The sequence below is a fragment of the Pezoporus flaviventris genome, unplaced genomic scaffold (genome assembly GCF_033815535.1).
Source record: "Pezoporus flaviventris isolate CSIRO_AGI_PZ_B2104156 unplaced genomic scaffold, CSIRO_AGI_Pfla_v1 ptg000029l, whole genome shotgun sequence".
NCBI lineage: Eukaryota > Metazoa > Chordata > Aves > Psittaciformes > Psittacidae > Pezoporus > Pezoporus flaviventris.
The window spans coordinates 19,427,030-19,447,164 of NW_026892577.1; the positions used below are offsets into that span (position 1 = coordinate 19,427,030).

Here is a 20,135-nt window from a genome sequence, read left to right on the forward strand (position 1 = left end):
GCAGCACAGGTGCGAGGACAGAAGCGTTCCTGCCCCAGCATCAGAACAGGGCCCTGGGATCGTTTTGGGCAGCAGAGAGCACCCAGCAGCAGGAAGGCAGCTGCAGTCTTCCCATGAGAGCAACACTACTGTAGTCATTGCTGAGGTTACTTTTCAGGTAATGGTCCCTGTTAAATTAAACCAGAAAGGAAACGCAGCACATTTAGTCTCAGAGAGGTGCTGGGACCCAGCCAAGGTGGGTAAGGCCCAGGATGGTCTTGTGCATGCAGACAGCAGGGGAGGCACCAACGCATGGGGAGCGGGGAAGGGGCTGCTTCCACGCTGACAGGAGGCTGCACATTCAGCTGTGCCATGCCCATGCAAGAGACCGTCCCAGCCAGAGTTGATCTTTGCTGAGGGGCTGGCAAAAGCCTTCCAGGAGCATGAAATCCAGCCCCCATGACTGCAGCAGGCAGCTGTATCCCAGCTGTACATCCAAGCATGCAGAGATGTCCCCACATGGAACTTCCCTCCAGGATGGTTCTGCCCTCACCCCAGAGTTCCAGCAGTGCTGGGACACAGCCACAGCAGCTGTGGCTAAGTGCATGCTGCGGGCTGCCACTTGCTTTGGTCAGTGTGTGCTCAGCCTCCTTCCATACCGTCTTCACCTCTCTAGGAGCATCAGCTACTTGCTGCACTGATTTTATACAGGTACTAGGGCTGAGGTGTCAGTGTGTGCTTGGTGGCTCGCCTACAGCCCCCAGGGAGATGAGCTGTCCCTAGCGAGGGGCTCTTGTCATCAGTGTCCATGCCAGAACCCCATGGCATTCATGAAGGAGGCCAGAGCCGCTCCTCAGGTCACAAGTAGGATCCCACGTCCACTGGCGCACCCTGCTTCACCTGCCTACGACATGCTGCAGTTCGATGGCTTTGAACCCTGCACCTGGAACGGGAAGCAGCATATGATGAGCAAGGGAAGATGGGCTTCTTCCTCTGGCCTGCAAGGGCCAGTGCTCAAGTCCCCAGGGCTGTGTATTCGGCAGTGATGCTGCCACTGCCTCAGGCTGGGCTGCCCTCCTGGTGAGAGAAGTTACTCTAGGCAGGGCCCAGATGAAGCAGAACCCAGGGAGAACCCCTCCACAACATATGCCAGGTTAGGATCAACCCCACCACGGTGCAGAGCCTGCAGCCAGCCCCACTCACCTGCCGCTGTGACTGCTGGTACTCCGCCTCGCTTGCTGACAACGCCTGCGCCAGTGCCAGATCCTCCTCCTCCTGCGTGCTGCTGAGGACAGTGGTGCATTGTGTGCATCCGCCTCCCCCGAGCCCGTGGGCACAGCGCCCAGAGCCCTTTGGGGCAGCAGGATCTCCTGTAACTGCAACCCTCAGGACAGCTACGGGCAGGGAACAACCGAGGATCACCCTGGCCAAGCCAGGGGCTAGGGAGGGACTAGAAGACCCAGCAGAGGCTGGCAGCCAGCACCCTGGGCCAAGGAGGACCACATTAACTCCAGTCTGTGAGACTGGTGCTTTTAGTGCACCAGGCAATGTGCCCGAGGACGTGGGCTCCTCGGTGTCCTCTGTGAACACCCTACACCACAAATGTCACATTCTAGCAACGCTCATTAGCTCACAAGTGCTCAGAACATGGTTTGTCCCACTCTGTGCTGTCAGTCACTGTCCCCGCCTCGTGCCCTGGAGGGCTTGCTTGCTGAACTGAGCTCCATGATTGCTCTGGACTCTTCCTGTCAGCCACAGAGGCATCATGTGGAAACACGCGCTGAGAGGAATGTCATCCTCAGAGCCACATGATGCTTCCCCCAGCACCTTTCACACAGGCTTGGGGCATGGCACCACATGTCCCCGGGCCATACCTGGGTGGCTGTGCTGAGCTGCATGCTGACTCTGCCAGGGACATCTCCAGAGCTCGTTGCAGAGCCTCTTCCTCACTCTGAAACAAAACATCTTGTCACCAGCTTGGCTAGGGGTGGCAGGAGGTGACCCTGAGGGACATGTGGCAGATACAGTCTTGCTCAGGACAGACCTCCACTTCTCTCCCCCTGCCTAAAGAAACACAGTCCTGCCTGCCAGCGCAGGGACCATACTAAGAACACCAGCAGGAAGCAGCTTCCAGTCTCCTACACCCTTGGCTTGCAGAACAGAAAGACAACATCTGGGGAAAACAAGCCAGTGCATTGTGTCCCTTTAGGGTAACCCAAGCAGACAGCGCAGCCGAGAGCTGCCATTCACAGGCACCAGAGCAAACTCTGACGCATCTGGGATCCCTGTTTGCCAGGGAAGGCCCTGCTGGGTGGCACCGTGGTCACCTACGGAGCATGGGTTAAAAAGCATTTGCTGCAGGAGCTCCCCAGGGCACAGAACCACCCAAACCCAGCCCAAATGCCCAGGCCAGGCCACTCACCAGCCCGTTCTGCAGCATGACAGCTGGAGGGGAGGTGCTGCGGGCCTGCAGCACAGCTGCTCTGCCTCCTCTGAGGACAGAAGAGAAGCTAGGTTACTGCCAAGGCAGGGAGCCCTGGTACGAGCACACAGCCCTGCTGACGCACAGGCAGCAGGGAGCTGCTGCTCCTGCATACCACAGGGAGCCAAGCTGAGCCTAGCCGTGCCCACCTCACCTGGCAGGGGCTGGAGAAGAAGGGCTGTCTGCTGGCTGGGCAGCTCCGCTGCTCAATGCGGTGACCGTTTTGGAGGAGGATGCCTGGGCTCTTGCAACTGCAGCATGCCTGAGACAGACAGGATGCCTGTGAGCAACTGTTCACATCATGAGCCAGCCCTTGGCACTGAATACCCAGTGAGATGAAGCTGGATAAGCAAGATGCTTCCCTGGCTCCCTGCTCTTCTTGTTGCTGAAAGTACCCACGTTGTGGCTCAGCTAGACCCTGTTTCTCTCATTGAAACACTGGGCTAGGATAGGCATAAGTTGTCAGATACAGAATAAGGGGCTGGGCAGAGAAGCAAGAGCAAAACACCCAGCAGGCAGTACCAGAGGCTTTTGCTACAGGAGGAAGAGAATGTGTATAGAGCCGTGCTGACTCTACAAACCTTAACACTGCTGGAGGACACACCAGCACACAAGTCAGGAACTGTGAGAACGCAGCAGTCTCAGACAATGGGCCAGGAGGAGCTGGGCTTCTTCCCTGTCACCTGTCTGGCAACCACAGCCCCAACCCTGCCACTCCATCTGTCCCCTGGCCCTCACCCTGCTTTGGAGAGTGGACGTGCTGCCCCGCTGCAGTCGTGGTCCAGGGGGTGCCGGTGCTTGAGGCAGTAGTTCTTGTGGCACTGGTCACAGATCACCTTCATCATCTCCTTCTGCTTGCAGCCAGGCTTCAAGCACTTGTTAGTGAAGATCTGCAAGATGACATGGCTGTGGTGAAAAGGAACATGGCCTGCAGGGCTGGGGCTGTCCCTTCCCTCCACACCAGGCCCTGGGCACTGACCAGCTTTCCCCAACAGTGCCTCTTTTATGGGCTCTGGAGTTTGCCTCTGAACACTCATTTTCTTTAAATAGTTTAACAGTAATTCTCTACTGTTTTGGTCTCCATAGACAAGGGTCTGCAAAATCACATAATCACAGCAGAAGAGACACTTCCTTATCCAGGGATGACTGCCTGCCCTGCCAGGGAAGTGCAAACAGCCCAGAGACCTCCAGCTGCTGCTGGGCTGGACTCATGTGTGGCCAGCTCCTTGCAGCAATTTCCTCTCCTGGCAAGATGAAGAAACTAATTGCTGATTGCATTTTCCTAATGGCAGCATGCAGTTTCCTATCCTCAAATCCCAGATGAATGCCCAGCCCCTCTCCACTGCTACCTCAATCCTAGACTCATACCACAAAGCCCTGCAGATGCACACACCTCCAGGTCAACCACCCTTCCTGCCCTCAGCCTGTGTAAACAGAGAGAGCACCAGGCAGGGCAGAGTTGCGTGTTGTTTCCACCCCACGCCCAGGATCCAGCAGGGTCCCAGCAGTGAGAAGGAGTGCCAGGCTCCTACCTTGCGCTTGCGCTGTGCAGGGTCGGACTTGCAGTCACGGTCGATGTGCTCACCCACCACGACATCAGGCATCTCCCCCCGCCTCACAGGGACTGGGGTGTTGCAGAGGGGACACACAGGGACTTGGACATCCTGTAGAGATGAAAGGAGGGAGCTGGGAACACGCAGCTGGGCAACCTTGAGTGCTGTGCAGCCATCTCTCTCCCTTTCAGGATCTGCCTGCTGTGGCTTCCACAGCATGACCTGTGGTTTGAGATCCTGTTCACACCCTCCAAACAGGTTGCTGTTTCTAACCCAGTGGGTGTGGTAGGCACAGACAGAGGCTCTGGGAAGGGAAAACAGTATGGCCGGGAAATACTCAAACCACTTCACCTAGTGGCAGAGGGTGGGCTGGAGCTCGCAGCAGTGATTCAGAGCTACCTTCAGACCCAGCACACATCCCAAGGGGAACGACTAAGTGACCAAAGAAGTCACAAATTACTCTGATCCCTGGCTGGACTAGACCTTCTCTCAGCACTTACCTTCTTGTAGGCAGAGGTGCAGTCGTGCTGGGCATAAGTGATGTGGTCGGTGCAGAAGATCTGCTCGCAGGCATCACACTTGAGAGGAAGGAAGTCTGGGAGCGGGGAGAGGCCGCGGGCAGAGCGTTGAGGTCAGCGCTGCCACCCTGGGACACAGCCCTCACCCACGGCAGAGCCCCCGCCGCTCCTCTCTTCCCTCGGCTTGGAAAGAAAAGGGCTGCAGGGCCATGGGTGGCTGCAGAGACACGTCAGGCTCCTCCTCAACACCTGCCCTCCCCGCGCTCGGGAGCAGCATCCCGAAATCATGCCGAGCTCCCTAGGGATGCCGCCACTCCCACCACGGGGCTCGCCCACCCGGGACGACCGCAGCCCCGACTCTCCTCAGCACCGCCGTACGCGGCCTCCCCCCCACCCCACCCCGCGGCACCGAGCGCCGGCAGCAGCACTGCCCGCCGTACCCGACCCGCTGCCAGAGCCGTGCACGGGGACAGAGCCGGCCGGCAGTAGCCTCGGGCTACCGGCACCCAGCTCCGCCCTGCCGGGCACTGGGAAGGACGAGAGGCCGCCCCGCGCCCCTCCGCCAAGGGCGGCCATGCCAGGCCCGTCACCCCCACACCTCGCAGCCTCCCCGCTGCACGCCGCCCGGGCCGGGTGCCGGAGCGGTGCCGCCGGCCGCACTCACCCAGGCGCTGGCAGGCAGGCCAGGAGCAGTGCGCGCCCAGGTCCGGGAACTCCATGGCGGCTCCGCAGCGCGCCCGCTTCCGGCACCGCGTCACCCGGACATGGGCGGCACCAGCCGCAGCCCCGCCCCCCGCCAAGCCCCGCCCCGCGGCTCCCGTGGCACCGGCCCGAGGGGCCGGCTCAGAGCCGGGGCTGCCCTCCTTCAGCCCCCATCCGCCTCCACCCGCCCCGTGCCGCCATCCCCGGCCTCGGAAGAGACACAAAACACGGCTCCCGGCGCGCTTCACCCCGCTGCCAAGTCTTCAGGTGCCATGTTATGACGCCCGAGCACAGAAAGGGCGGCCGTAAGGTCAGCGCTGCAGACGGCGAGAGGGGCCACGGCAGGAAGAAACTGGAGTACTGAACAGGGCCAGGAGAGAATTTCATTGATTGCAAAAACCTCCACAGCCACCCAGTAGCAGAACTCAAATCTGACAGGGGAAATAAACAGGTATCCCCCAACACTCCGTTCCAGCAGTGACATGAGCGGCACTAACAGTCTGCAGAAGGGGCCTCTTTGCTGCCAGCACCCATCTGCTTTAGTCTCTTGCTGCTGCCCTCCCCTCCAACGACCCTTTTCCCTCTGCAAGCCCTCAAGACACATGTCTGGTGGTGCACCCCATCCGTCCCCCCTGAACAAAACCAATGAAAATTAAAATTATTTACACTTGTAGCCATTTAAAAACCCAATAAAATAAGATTGCATATGTCCTACTGGGGATGTGGGTATTAGCAGCAGCTACAGCTAGCTTGGTACTCTGCGTGCAAAACGAAAGACAAACAGAAGACAGACCAAAATACTGCACCATTACTAGGAAGCATTTGCTGGGGTTGGTGTTCTGATTGTGGCGTAAGGCTTCTAGGAGCCGGCTCCTCCCCAGCCGCAGGGCAGGGGCATCTCCCCTCAGCCAGCGAAGGCCGGGCTCTAGAAGGATGGAAAGGATTCGTTATTCCAGACACAGCACATTAACACTGACGCGTTTCCATCCCAGTCAACACAAACATCTAAAAAACCGGCTGCACGTTCACCGTGTGAGTTTTTCCTTCTTTCCAGTGACGACAGAAGAAAAAGGGGCGCGTGAAGACCTAAGACATAGATGCTGCTGTCATCACTGCCTCCTCCTCCTCTCCGTGCTTTGGCAGCTCAGCAGGTGTGGGAGAGAGGGAAGCCGGAGCAGCAGGAGACTCTAGTGCATCCTGCTCCTCCCCGAGCCCCAGCTCCGCATCCATTTGCTCCAGCTCCCCCTGATCCAGTAGCTCAAAGTCATCTGCTTCCTCCTCGTCTTCTGGTGAAGCTGCTGTCTCTGTCTCCACCACTTCGCTCTCTGACAGCTGTGCCTGGAAGCTCAGTTTCTCTTCAGGCTCGGTGGGGAGGAACTCTGAGAGGGAGGGCCCCTCGCTGGCCTCAGAGGACCGCAGCAGGGCGGAGAGGGTGTTCTGCACTGCAGTGGTGATGGCAGTGGTGACGATCTCCTCGCTCAGCGTGTTGATGCAGATGCCCAGGCCAGGGGCAGGGGCAGGCTTCGGTGCCACGCTGTCTCCCGCCGCTTGCCCGCTCCCATTGAAGTGTGTATTTACAAAATGGAGAGGAGACGTGAGGTGAAGAATGGAGAGACCAGAGTCCACGGCCTCCTTCTCTGCTGAGTCCAGCTCACGGGCAGCGTGGGCAAGCTCGGGGCCCAGAGGCACACCAAATGCATCTTCATCGCTCTGTGGTCCCAGGTCTCTGGAATGATATTCTTCCACGGAGGGAAACTCTGCCAGGTCCTTGGAAAACGACTCCTCTGGCTCACTGTGCAGGCTCTGCTGGTCCAGGTCTGAAAGGCACCAGCATTAAGGTGCAGGTCCCTTCACCTCAACCCAGGGCACTGACACCTCCCACCACTTCCCCTCAGCTGATACATGAGGGCTCACTTTTGGGCATCCTCCCAGTTCTGGGAGCACAGCAGGAAGGAGGCTGCAGTTATTCCCTTCTCCCAGTGGCACGACTCACATGGAGTGTCCCTTTTCTCATCCTGTTCCACGTGCTCTGTGCTCAGAGAGGACTTCCTTCTCCAGCTCATGCTCTCTGCATCTAGACACCTCCACGAAAAACCACAGGCTCAGGGAAATAGTGCTCACAGAATGTCACCTGCCTGTTCCTCCCCAGGCACTCAAGTGACCACATCCAAAGCATTACCTTCACATTCCTCATCACTAACTAGTCATTCTCTGAGTTCGTAAGTCTGACAGGGTGGGGTGTCCAACCTGTTTCACACAGCATCGTATATAGCTGTACTACACCTACGTATGTACCACACAATTATTTCTGGGGTCTTTGTGGATGCTTTGCTCACTTCCTGGAGTCACAAGACAGCACTGCCTTGCAGGGCAATAATCCAAAGCAGATGTCCACTCAGGACCAGCTCGTGATCAGCCACAAAGCCAGAGCATGCTGCATTGCTATTACTGCTGCCTCCTTTCAACATTTCCCTGCAAATAGCTGGGTTCTCTCCCTGTCCTCTCATCCAGAGAGCCACTTGCTCTGGGCAAAACCACCCAAGGTAAGGCAGGCAGCAATGTGTCCCATCACGTACCTTCAGAAACATCCGTCAGCTGTGGGGTGGTAGCCCTTGAGACAGAAAAGCCCCCACTCTCCAGGATGGAAGCCTCCTCATCAGAGAGCTCAGAATCTGTGATTGACAGCGCCAGGGCAGTCTTCTTTACATCCACCTGCATGAATGAAGCAGAAGGTGTCCAACTGCTAGTGCTGCCTAGAGGCACCTCCACACAAACCAGAGCTTCCAGGCAGAAGTCTTTGTTGGAGGGAAAGCTTGCTGCAGAGGGACAGTATGAAAGCAGGAGTGGGTTGGGCAAAGTGCTCATTGAACTGCAGGGAAGGACAGCCTCAGCTGAATGGCTTCCTTGCAATAATTCACTGCCTGAAGCTTTGCCTGCTTTCTGTGAAGAACCTGAAAGAGCCAGCACAAGATGGGATCAGCCCGTAGGAGTCTCAGAAGGCTTTGATCCTTCTTCCTCTCCTGGGAGCACCAAGGAGTAGAACACCCCTCCTCTTCTGCATGACTCAGGCTGGGCCCAATGAAGGCTTCCACAGGTAGCAGTGGTTCAAGGGCAGGGAAAAGAGCATTGAAAGGAGGCAGCATTCCTTTGGAAGCTGAAGATTCCCACTTCACAGCCCAGCTACATGCCCAGAGCTCCTGTAAATGAAGACACTGGGTCCATTTCTGTGGTGCACATATACAGAAAGGTCACACCGAGTCTGACAAAGCAGGGAACTGTGTAAGAGACACTAGTGCTGCTCATCTCCCTTTTCCAGCGGCAAGGAGCCTCTGTACAACCAGAAGAGTTGGATTTCTTTTGGGGACACTTTCATTTTCTGAGCATGAAGCATAACCATCAAAGCAGTTCTGCAGGTCAGCCAAAGGCTGGAGGACAGCTCAACCTGTCCTGCTACTGCATCACCAGCCCCATAGCACTGCATTTTCAATACCCAGACTGGAGACAACAGCCTTCATCAAATACCCTGCCCCCCTTGGGATTCTGCAAACAAGTGACTAGCTGGTCTGCAGTTTGTTAGCAACACAGCTGTACTCACACCATCCCTTGCCTCTCAAGATGTTATAGACCAAACAGGAGCAACTGGTTCCCGCTCAGCTCTTTGTGCTCTTACCACTGGGGAGAAACCCGACAGCTCTGCCTCACTCTCACTCTCCGTCTCTGCTGTTGGCTCATCACCTGCTGCAGGCTCATTCTTCCCTTGTCGCTCTATGAGAAAGAGAAGAAAGGCTTTACATGAGACTGGAACTTTATACTTTCATACATCACTTTCCCACTATTTCTACTACCCTGTGAAACCTCATGTTTCCCAATAGCCCAAGGTTCCCAGAGACAACTGCAATCTGTTGCTGTCATTTGCTCTTCCCAGGATCACCTGCCCAGCTGATCTCCCCATTACCCTCAAGTTTCTGTCTGCCCTCCCCTCCTCTGCTGCAGCCGTTCACCACAGTGTTGGTATATGTGCTTTCCCCTCGACCCTTTGCTAGGGCTCCACCCTGGGAGTACAGCACCAGAAAAAGTTAGGGTGAAGGTAGGTCCTTACTCTTCTTCTCATGCTTGTGGTGCAGCGTCTCAGCCTTCATACTGTAGTCCAGTTTCATCAGGACAGGCTCCAAACGCGTGTACATCCTCTGAATCAGCTCGTGGTAGACTACCAGAGGCCAGAGCAGAATGCTGAGCACTGGGGACACAGGATGCAGGGAGTGTGAAACAGAGCAAGCACAACCCAGCCCTTCACAGGGCACCAGCAAGAAAGTCTGCATCAGGGGAAGCGCAGTTGAATGCCATTTGCTTTCCTATCTGACTCTGCCTAAAATCCTCACCCATGGTTATTCTTACTCATTCCAAAACGGCTTGATAAACCAGGTTTCCCTAACAGATCTCTGTTAGGATACAGATTTACGTTAAGATGAAGCATAAGCCCTCTTCAGCCACTGCATCCCAGCCCCAACATGCAATAGGGGGCCTGAAATGAGGTTATTAAAACTAAAAATCACCAAAACTTTTATAAGGATAGCAGCACAGAGCTCATACACAGGTGCACTAGCAGCAAACGCCCTGAAAAGGGTTAGCAGGGACTCACGGTGCAGTGAAAAAGGTCTTATTTACTAAACATGCAGCTTCTTTAACTCTCTCGGTATGGATTTGCCCACTCCAGGAACTGAGAGACTGCAGCTCTGCTTCCTTGGAGCCTCACCAGCAGGGCCGCAGTCGTGGGTAGAAGAGGAAAGCAGGTTTTAGCAACGGCTCCCTCTCCTGACTCTGCACTTGTACTGCATTCACGCACTAAAAGAGACTCCTGGAGCACATTGCCTGTACTGATTAATCATCTACCAGAGATTCCCTCAAACTCCCCACAAATATGCTTCTACCAGCGTATCAACAGCACAGTTAAGGTCATGTTTAAGCTTAAGTCAGACAAGAGAGCTGCTTATACTCACAAATGATGTAGGAGATCATTATGCCTGGAACATAGTGTCCAACTACAGCCAGAATCAGGCAGCCTGAACAGGCACTCATGCAGAACTGAAGAAAGAGAGAGGAACAAACAGAAGTGACAAGAGGCAGAGATATATCTATGCAACCAGTGCAGGAAACCCAGTTAGAGCAAAATGAGGGATGCTCCTAACAGAAGTCAGAACACCAGCTTTGCACTGAGTACATTCAGATGCTGACAATCACAACTCAGCTCAGCTGGGTTAAGATGTAAGCATTAGAGATTAAAGCACAGGAAGACCAAGGTAACCGAACACCCCAATAAAACAAATCAAAACTTTATTGGACAACTATTTATCAAATAAATTATGTTCCTTGAGGCTAGGATGGGATACTGCAAATTGCTGTTTTAGAGTACATCTCTCCTGCAGAGCTCAGCATTTTAAGAGAAGCCTGTACTATCCTGACAGAGCCAGGAAGCTGTTACAGTCATGAGATACTCTGCACTGCCACGCCATAAACCAGCTGGCAAAAGCATTAGCAGAACCTGTGCTTCCACCAGACCAGGGCCTTCCTCCTCTGGAAGAAGTGGAAGAGTAATAGTAGTGCAGCCCTGATGGCTTATCCTGCATTCTCCTTGGCAGGAAGAGAAGCGACAACACCCCGCAAGGCAGGGCATGGGTTCAGTATCGACTAAATCCAGCAATGAAGTTTCATTCACAATGGAAAAGTTCTACAAAAGCCCTCTAAGGGCTTTGCTCCCAATGAATTCATGCTTTATGGGCATCTCTGAACTGGTCTCTTACTCGCTGTAGTTGGTACGGTGTTTTAAGAGAGGAGGAGTAATCGACAATAACAGAAACCCACTCCTTTTGGCACACTAGTCCCCAGCAAGCCTGATACAATCCCAGTTGTCTGTCCTGTCCTATTTTTTTTGTGGCATTGAGGCAACTCCTGTCTATAAACCCTTTCCACACAACACACGTCACAGCCATCAGAACACGGTTAATGACAAGTTTCCATGCACTCAGAAACACCGCTGCATTTGGACTTGGCTAGCTACAATCCTGGATAGCAAAACAGGGAGGACCAGCTTAAGAATGGAGCCTGTGGAAGTTGCAGAGGCTGTAGCCTTGCCTTTTTTCTCCCCACTCCCAATCTAATGGCTTCCTCTGCACACTAACAAATAAAAGAAATACAGCTAGCCATTCACAGAAGGGGTTAAATTCAGCTCCAGCTTACAAATACTGGAAGCCAATTACTCATATTTTAAGCTTCCCATGGCATATAGTCTGAAAGCAATGAACAGCAAATGTTAAGCAGGGACAGCAATTGTAGAATATTGATTTTACATATTTCCATGTCCTAGGCCACTAGTAATGGAGAGAAAAGCCCCTGCACAGAAGAGTAGGTATCTCCAGCTTACCTTGGCAGGATTTTGCCTCTTGTACTGTAGCAGTTCCTGCAGGTACAGCCTGAAGGTGACCCAGCTCTCTGCCAGACAGTGGCACAGCTCAGGGACACTGAGCAGGTGAGGTTGTGCCCCTGAAGTCACCCCCTCACTAGAGACAGACAAGAGCAAGAAGACAATCTTTGAACACGGTCTGTTTTGTTGAGGGGAGGGAAGAGCTGCACTGGGAAGCAGAGATCCCTAACAAAGGCTCAACAATACTGACTGCATCTTCAACTGAACTATAGAAGACACATGGAGATAGTTTTTTCTTTTAATAGGAAGAGAGCCAAGAGACACCTGAGCCAAGCAAGCAGCAGCAGCCACCGTGCCACAGCATCCCCGTGCCACAGCATCCCCATGCCACAGTCTCATGATACAAGCAGTTTACTCAAAGCCACAGAACTGCTGGAGATGGAACTAGTTACATGGCCTCCTCTGGCACTAAGTCTAAGCTAGCCAGAGCACGGTGCTCAGACCTGTAACTATGGTCGAGGATGGGATGCAAGCTGCACCACCACAGACAGCACATATGGACTGCAAAAGTCAGCCTCGGGAGCTTCCTTCTCTCTGGAGAATTCTTAAAATAGTTCAGAACAAATCCAGGGAAGAAACCTGAGAGTTCCCAACATCAGAAGTACTTGAGTTTAATTGCTACTGGAAGAACACTAGCTTTCTCCAGAGTCTCACACTGTGGCTCCTGAGCTGATAAGCATCTCCCAGTGCACAAGAAACTGCTGCAAATGTTTCACAGCAGGAGCCACGGAATTTATCAACAACAGCAAAAAGGACAGGTGAGATCACACTGAATTAAGGCTTCTTCACTCTCTTACCAAGGAACACATCAGTGAGCTTACCTCTCCCCTCCTGGCTCCTCTGATGGCTGTGCTGTAGAGAGAACAGAGCAGATTAGTCAGGCAAGTTAAAAATACAACCTAACATTTCTATCACTTGAACAGAGCAGAGCTGGAGATGCATCATCCTCAGTGACGGATGCACCCTGGGGACCTTCTTTGTGTTCTTATGCGAGCAGAAATCACTGGCTTGGAGTCTGAGGTGTGCAGACTTCAGTGGAGCATGCCTGGGGCCTTGGAGCAGCCAGAACACTGGTCTTGGGATGCCCTGGCACACCCTGCAACCTGTGCCGAGAAACATGTGGTAAGACACTCTACCCAAGGTGCACCCTGCTGCTAGCATGTTGGCTCTCCACTGCAGGGGTGGCACAACTTGTTCTGGTGTCCCATGCGCCTGGGCAGTGCCATCCCCAGGGTAGCTGCTTAGGCCTTGTTATTCACAGAGGGCTGCCAACATGGTTTCTGAGCTGGGAAAAGCCTCAGCTCCCACCTCTGAGCTCAATATGGCACTAGCAGATCCAAGCTGCACTTCCCACTGACTGGCCCAGAGCACAATCTCTGGCAGGGTGCTGTGTACAAATGCCAGAAATTTCTCTGCTGTCTCTATTTCCAGGGGAATTAAGTAACAAATAGCAGTCTTGTGCCTAACTATCTAATTTTAGGGGTCTTTTAGTCTCCTGACAGCCCTTTGTGCCAGACACAAATATAACTACACTCCTAAGGTCCAGTTTGGATAAAAGCAAGAGAAAAGTTCTCCCATTCCTCTCTGCTCCAACTCAGTGACGATCAATGATCAGCTACTTACTTTATGCAGTACTGAAGGGAGGAGCAGTTTTTCAGTGGCAGAGGTCACATATGATTATGTTCTGCCTTTAGATACGTAGAGAAAAAACTACCAAATATTTCCATGACAACTGGAATGCATGAGCCTGGCTGCCCATGGGATTTGGGTGTCCTGGCTAGCTGACTAGTGTCTGAGGATGTACAGGGCAAAACCAAAGCTCTTCCAGCTATACAGTCTTTATAAGTCTCCTGTGTTTAACAAGACCCTGGTCATAATGCGAAGGCCCCTCAAGGTCTACCCTCTTCTACTAGTCAGCCTACTGTCCTAAAGCTGGTAGGGACAGATACATCTTTGATGCTGTCTGGCCAAGAGCGGACTTGGTCCAAGAGGTTCTAAAAATCAGTGGGACTCTAGCCCCCACACTGCATGTCAACACATAAATAGGCCTAAAATAAAGGAATAGTTTATGTTCAAAGTCCAGGCTAATTGTTAGAAATGGACTGAAAAATGCAATATGAACAAAAGGGGGTTTGAATCCTCTCTGGAGCCATCAGCCAGACGCAAAGCCCAAGAGCTGCAACAACTTCACCAGGGAAACACACAGAAAAGGTGAACATCTGTCACTGTCAACACCCAGCGAGACCTCAGACTCCAGCTGAAGCCGCAGAAGACAGTATCTGATTCTGGCAGCCTTGCCACCGCTGTTCTCCAAGACACAGGATGTTGGGCCAAGTGTGCCAGACCCTTCCTAGCACTGCAGGCACTGCACCAGCCAGTTCACGCAGTGCAGTGAAGCAGGAGCCATCGCCCAGGGGAGGAGGCGATTCTTTGAGAGCATGACCCAGATTTCCAGTAATTGGGCCTGACAGGAGGAGTCAACTGCTCTCAGACTGGGCTGCCCACTCGCTCCTCTCACCCAAACCAGTGCTCTGCACAGTGGCTGCCGCGCTGCTCCCAAAGGGAGCTCCAGCTGTGAAACAAATGTTATGGATACAGCTCCCCCTCCCTCCCTCCCTTCCCCTCCTCCCCCCTCCCACCCCCCCCAGGCTTGTTGCTTCTCTCATGTAACTGCCATTGCTGTGTTTTGTTACTGTGCTCAGGAATCTAAAGCTGCTTAATGGCAGCACACAGAAATCCAGCCATACCTCAAAGCCTCATCTACTACCTGCATTAAATCACCAAATAAATTACACTGGCACCAGCCCATCTGTGCTGGCTGGCTATACTGGTTGTACAAGCTACAGATGAGATGCTGGGGCATTCTGCTGGACAGATGTTCCTGGCACCACGGTAAGCAGGATGGCCCAGGAGCCCCACTCCTCTTGAACTGGCTGCAGTAATCCAAGCCACCCAAAATATGCCAGCAGAGGGAGTGAAACCATTCTCCTCAGTTGCTTCTGAAGGTTTCAGAGACACTTTGGGGAGCTGCAGAACATCTCAGCAGCTGCAGAGTGTTCACGTGATTTCAATTGGCAAAACACAACCTGTCTTTAAAATCAACAGTATCTTGCTTCCTGTAGTAATCTGCCCACTGGCCATCCCAACGCACTGGAGTCTTACACCAGTTGGAGTAAAAGCCCAACCACAAAACACCTAGATCATTTCCGACAGGACATATTCACTTAGTTAAGGATTAACTACAACCTGTGCTGCAGTATTTTCTAGCATTGGTTCAACTAAGCCAGCAAGCAGGACACCCACAGCTGGCCTCAGATCATCAATAACCAGCTGAAATCACACTGTTGGCATTTCACACAGGACTGTGGATTAATACAAACCACTTGAGTACACCAGACTCTTCTGGGAGACCAGTCAGCCACACAAGAGTTTAGGTTTCATGTTGGTACTGACAAATTACTGCTGATGGGTTCCTTGGCTCTTACAGGTTTTCAACGCTTCCCCAAGAAGCATTCTTCATTTGTGTGTAAACTGTAGCTAGAAAACAGGGGCCCTTTTTAAGGAGTACTAGCACTCAATTGCAATGCAGCCTTTGCCAGAGCTCTTCCACACTGCCCTCTCCTACACTGACCAACAAACAGCTGCCAAACAACAACACTACAAAGAACAGCCCTACTTGATACCCATTTCAGGAGAAAGTGCAGCTGCTTCCAGAAGTCCTTAAACAATACTTAAGTGGAACCCCACATAGAGGTGGTTACATATGGAGAAAATACCCTGTGTGGGAGATGAAAATATGCAGTTCCTTCTGACAGGACATAAAATGTTGTGCACCACACTGCTGTTAGTGTGTCCCTGATCACAGTGTGTAACTCCAAAATACATGCTGAGGTTTTAGCATTCCTTCAGAAGTGATATTATAAACAGTCACCCAAGACATACAGAACTGCCACAAGCTGAGGTTTGTGTGTATACGTGCAGACTCTTGAAGGTGTGGTACTGACCTACTTCCAAAAGTTCCAGGAAAGCCTTACAGGAAGCACTGGGGAGGAAAGCCACAAAGCTGCAGCTCTGCTTCAGTGGGAAGCGAGAGCCACACAAGAACCCCTAAGTATTCAGTAGTGCCAATTCAAGAGGAGGCCCCTCAAGAGCACAAAGCACCAGCACTCCTTCCTTATGAAGGCTGAGGAAACACGATTCAGTGGACCATGTCAAAGTCAGAGCTCTGACCTAACCAGGCACATCAGAAAGGCGTCCCTGTTCTTTGCTGTCAGCAGCAGAAAAGCAGGAAGGAGTGAAATATGTGGAACACCACTGAGGGGCAGCTCAGTAGGATAGGCACTGACTTCTTGCAGAGCTAATGACACAGGATGAGCCTAACCCCTGGTGTGATGTTTTGTTTGGCTTTCTTTTTTATTCCTCACTGCCCTGCATCCTATAAATTGACTGCTGTATGGATTTCCTGTTTCTTCTGTGGTAACACAACTTTTACAGGCCTGGTACTTGCTGGAGCAATTATACCCCCACCTCAATAACACCATTCTGTAACAGACACCAGGCTTTTGCATTTCTGGACATGTTTCAAGTGAGATGTTTTGGGTGACTTTAAACTATTCCCTTGAAAAAACAAGGCAAATAAGCAGGAAATTAAATTGGTCAGTCCAGTTTAGCTGCCTAGTTACCTGAACCACACAAAGTAAACAGTTTCAAGACTACAGCTGAAACATATCTAACCTTATCAGGACTTCTGTGAAAGCACCCTTTAAGTCAGTACCTTTTTAGGTCAAATAAAGGGCATGTTACAAACACACATATAGAGGGGCTTTCATTCAGAAACCCTCCCCTAGAGCAGGGGGCAGGGATGGAAGGCCCCAAGCTGCCTTTGAACAGCAGCAGTAGATACAGCAGGCAGGTCTGGGTCCAGTCATTTAATAAACTCCAATGAAGGAGGCACTCAAAGCAGACAGCAGCCAATCCATGCCTATCATTGTTATGAGGCAATTCCTCTGGTTGCTTTTGTGCCTAATGTTGGCAGAAACCCTTCAGTAAGGGGGAAAGATAAGCCAAGTGATCAGACTTACTGATTAGCTGTTCAGCACAGGTACAATACACTAACTGTCCCTGCTGTCAGACCTCATCATCCACGCTGCTACCTGCTGCAAGAAGTGGCTCTCATCTGCTCTGCCTCTTCCAGGGCATAAGCCCATGCTACACTTAAAAACAATCCACTTCAATGTGCCCCATTTCCTTCCCCTACCTCAGCTGGCCATATATGCTCAGACCTGGAATGATCTTTTCAACAAGACATTTGCAGGAGAGAAAGGACGCACCAGAATCACTGCATCATCCCTGTTACCAGCTTCCCTGACAAGCTAGCTGGGCCCCCTTAGTCACTCTCAAAATGAGCCACTCCCAGAACTCCTCAGCACAAGGCGCAATTCTCCTCATGCCCACAGTATTAGGATACATCCTAATTGGGATACATCCTAATACTCTGACACAAATAGGCAAGAGGCAGCACCAGTACCAAAGCCTGCGGTTACAGTAGGAACAGGGCTTACATGACCTATGAGAGAGTCAGGAAAGAACCGACTGTGGCCATAGCCCGGTAGCAGGTTCACACTATAACTGCTGTCATTAGCTACAGTGCTAATCATCACATACCTGAGAAATCAAACAGGAACCTGGGCTTCCACCTCTCCAGCAAGAGGATGCCAAGAAGGGACATGCTGAGGAGAAAGAGGGGTCTCAGGGAGGTGGAGGAAAACAACCTAGAAATCAGATGAGAAACTGTTAGGCAGGAAAAAGGCAGCAAATTACTGATCTTGATGAGCAAACAGCTACAGCTCAGAGTACAGCAGAACAGAATCATTCAGCTGCTACCGGCCACTGCAGCAGCACTGTACTCCACAGACACCCACAGCGTGTTCTCAAACGTTGCCTTTGCCCACCACCTGACAGCTGACTACCTGCCATGTCCCAGTGCTCTCCTCCTCCAGCTGTAAAACAAGGCTAATGCTCCCTCACTCATACAAGTCCTTCCAAAACCTCCAGGTGGAGGTTCTAGATAATGTAAATACAGATTGCCCCAGCAGAACCCCAGTTGAAAAAAATCAGCCTGTTCACCAAAAACTTTTGTCCTATTTGTCTTCACAAGTTCAAGCATTACCCGCAGGTAGCGCCAAAACACATTCTGCACCTGCTTATAGATGCCCATTCTTTTATCACAAACCTCTCCCTGACACTTAAACGGTTTAGTTGCTCACTTGGCTCTATCATAAAACCCTTCACCTCCCTCATTAACACACTGGCTCAAGCCAAATGCGAGCTCACATAATACTACACACATGTAGTTGAACAATCCCGTCATCAAAGAGTTTATCTCCCCACTCCATACAGACTTGACAGCAAAGGTCCCAGGGTGCTGCCTGCACCAGCTGCGACTGTCTGCTTTCCTTCTTTCCTCCACACAAGAGCATCAGCACTTCCGTCCAGCTCAGGAGAGCTGTTTTTAAGTCTCTCCAGAAACAAATGCCAGGGAAATGCATTCACCCTCACCCCTTTAATAAGCACTCCTTTGCAGAAAGGAAGAGCTGCTATTTTTACCTTGCTCCTCTTCAGTATTTGCCAATAACTAATCTCAAATGTACCAAACAATGATCAGTCAGAAAGATCTCACTGCGCAGTGCAGGGAAGGTCTGTGCTTCCCATCAAGCCACAGCCAAAAGTAGAGTGCTTGGAAGTGAGATCTGCCTCACTGGGCAGCACAGATAGCATGTTGCATGCTTTCCATGGGCTTACAGGACCTATAATGACCTACACAACAACTTTTTTGTCCTGTGAGAACACAGGACAATTCTGTAGCTTAACATGTCAGCTCTGGAAGAATTTCCTCCTATTCCACCTCATTTATGGTCTGTAGTTGAAGGATGCTGGCTGAATCCTCTATGGGATCATAGAGAATTCGTCCCCCTCTGTGATATTTAGATATCTTTCTGCTGTCCCATATTCTGGGCACTCTTTGTTCTTGTCAACCTTTTTACACACAGTCCCTTAACCACCATTGTCTACCAGCTCTGCCATCTCATGGCATGCACCTCTCTGCTTTCCACTAACTTCAAAGCTCTGCTTTCAGACCTTTCCAGTAGTCCAAAAGCATTTAAGCACTCAGCTACCACGTATGCCTCTGATAATCATATGGGTGAGGGAGTCGAACGTCAGCAGCCTCTTCAGAGCGACTTCAAAGGCTGACTGGTCGCATACTTTCCCCTTTTCTGACTGCCCCTTCCTATTCCATCTGCAACCAACGTTTAACTCTTTTCCTGGCCAGCTGTGACCTTTTCTGCTGGGAAAGCTGCCGGCTGAGAGCATTTTCACCACTAAACTGACCCACTGTTTATATGAACAAACAAGATGCTTTCCATTCCCATCTACAGCTGGGTTCTGCCACTCACGCTCCCAGCTCCTCGTGCTGCTGCCCTACCCGAGAGGCAGGGGAGAAGGCAGGGCAAGGGGAATCTGCTCGTGCCCAAATCAAGCAGCCTTGGCCTTCATGTGAAAAACCAGCACTCTCCAGAAGGAGATTAACGAGAACGGCTTAAGCGAACCGGCACACGCAGCCTGCTGCTGCGGGGGCCACGGTGCTCACTGACCATGGCAACAGGCGTGAAGCGAGCTAATAGCGCACGGATGCAAAAATTAAGCAGCGACACGCCCGGGCGAGCCTCCAGCCGGGCCGGCTTCATTCTACTAGTGCGGGACAAATCCTGCCCGAGCTCTTGGCACTGTACCCCCCCAGGGAAGGGCCTGTTTATGTTTGTCCGGAAAACAGCACGGCTGCTCGGGGCTGTGCACATCCCACGGCGTTGCGGGGTACAGCTACCCTCAGCTCTGCTGCAGACCCCGGAGGGGATCGCTACCGACCCCGGCGGCTCACCGGCGGCACCCGAGAGCGGCCTGCGCGGCCTCGGTGGAGCAGCCCTCTCTGCCGGCCCGGACCCCCGCGGCCTACCCCGCCCCAGCTCACCAGAGGGCCCCGCTGAGCGCGGTGGCAGTGACCAGGCTGTGCAGCGGCCTCTCCCACACCAGCAGCCGCTGCGCCGCCACCAGCGCCGCCTCCCAGCCCCGCAGCCGCTGCCGCAGCGTCGCCGCCAGCCGCGCCGCCGCCGCCGCGGCCGCCTCTTCCTCCTCTTCCTCGGCCGCCGCCGCAGCCGCTGCCTCCTCGGCCCGGCCGCTCGCCATGGCTGCGGGGAATAGGGAAGGAGACGCTGTCACCGGCGGGGGAACGGCGGCGAGCGCAGCACCGGCCCAGGCGGGCGGAAACGCCTGCGAGGGACCGGCGGCCGCTGGCGCCGCACGCATGCGCAGTCCATCCCGCGCTAGGGGAGGGACCAGCAGCGCGCGCCTCCGGGGAGGTGGCTCCT

At 52.9% G+C, this 20,135-nt stretch overlaps 2 protein-coding genes across 4 annotated transcripts; both read right to left on the reverse strand.

Moving 5' to 3' along the window:
• Positions 1-146: 146 nt before the first annotated feature.
• Positions 147-5,338, reverse strand: ZFAND2B (zinc finger AN1-type containing 2B). Of its 2 annotated transcripts, none has more exons than XM_061459491.1 (9): positions 5,197-5,338; positions 4,515-4,609; positions 3,994-4,125; positions 3,200-3,351; positions 2,616-2,723; positions 2,402-2,471; positions 1,854-1,930; positions 1,183-1,261; positions 147-922 (listed from the first exon to the last, which is right to left on the reverse strand). In XM_061459491.1, the coding sequence occupies exons 1-9, from the start codon at positions 5,249-5,251 to the stop codon at positions 884-886; spliced, it is 807 nt and encodes a 268-aa protein (XP_061315475.1). In that variant the 5' UTR covers positions 5,252-5,338; the 3' UTR covers positions 147-883. The 2 variants fall into 2 exon arrangements, with proteins under 2 accessions (XP_061315475.1, XP_061315474.1); XM_061459490.1 differs by having other exon boundaries at positions 1,183-1,264.
• Positions 5,339-5,599: 261 nt separating this feature from the next.
• On the reverse strand, positions 5,600-19,968 carry RETREG2 (reticulophagy regulator family member 2). Of its 2 annotated transcripts, XR_009744395.1 has the most exons (10): positions 19,739-19,968; positions 17,377-17,483; positions 12,534-12,564; positions 11,653-11,788; positions 10,232-10,316; positions 9,334-9,471; positions 8,905-8,999; positions 7,811-7,946; positions 6,264-7,051; positions 5,600-6,159 (listed from the first exon to the last, which is right to left on the reverse strand). XR_009744395.1 is itself a non-coding variant. In XM_061459492.1 (9 exons), exons 1-9 carry the CDS (start codon positions 19,951-19,953, stop codon positions 6,321-6,323), a joined length of 1,674 nt encoding a protein of 557 aa, XP_061315476.1. In that variant the 5' UTR covers positions 19,954-19,968; the 3' UTR covers positions 5,600-6,320. The 2 variants fall into 2 exon arrangements, 1 of the variants encoding a protein (XP_061315476.1); XM_061459492.1 differs by having other exon boundaries at positions 5,600-7,051.
• Positions 19,969-20,135: the final 167 nt, after the last annotated feature.

Bases quoted from the DNA above. Each gene is read 5' to 3' on its own strand.
- ZFAND2B (XM_061459490.1), bottom strand. From the start codon at position 5,251: ATGGAGTTCCCGGACCTGGGCGCGCACTGCTCCTGGCCTGCCTGCCAG. The intron at 2,724-3,199 runs GTGAGGGCCAGG...TGTCTGTCTCAG, and splicing joins CGTCCACTCTCCAAAGCAGG to GCATGCTGCAGTTGCAAGAG. The intron at 1,265-1,853 runs GTATGGCCCGGG...CACTGTCCTCAG, and splicing joins AGCTCAGCACAGCCACCCAG to CAGCACGCAGGAGGAGGAGG.
- RETREG2 (XM_061459492.1), bottom strand. From the start codon at position 19,953: ATGGCGAGCGGCCGGGCCGAGGAGGCAGCGGCTGCGGCGGCGGCCGAG. The intron at 17,484-19,738 runs GTGAGCTGGGGC...TCTGATTTCTAG, and splicing joins GCGCTCAGCGGGGCCCTCTG to GTTGTTTTCCTCCACCTCCC. The intron at 7,947-8,904 runs GTAAGAGCACAA...TCATTCATGCAG, and splicing joins TGTCGGGTTTCTCCCCAGTG to GTGGATGTAAAGAAGACTGC.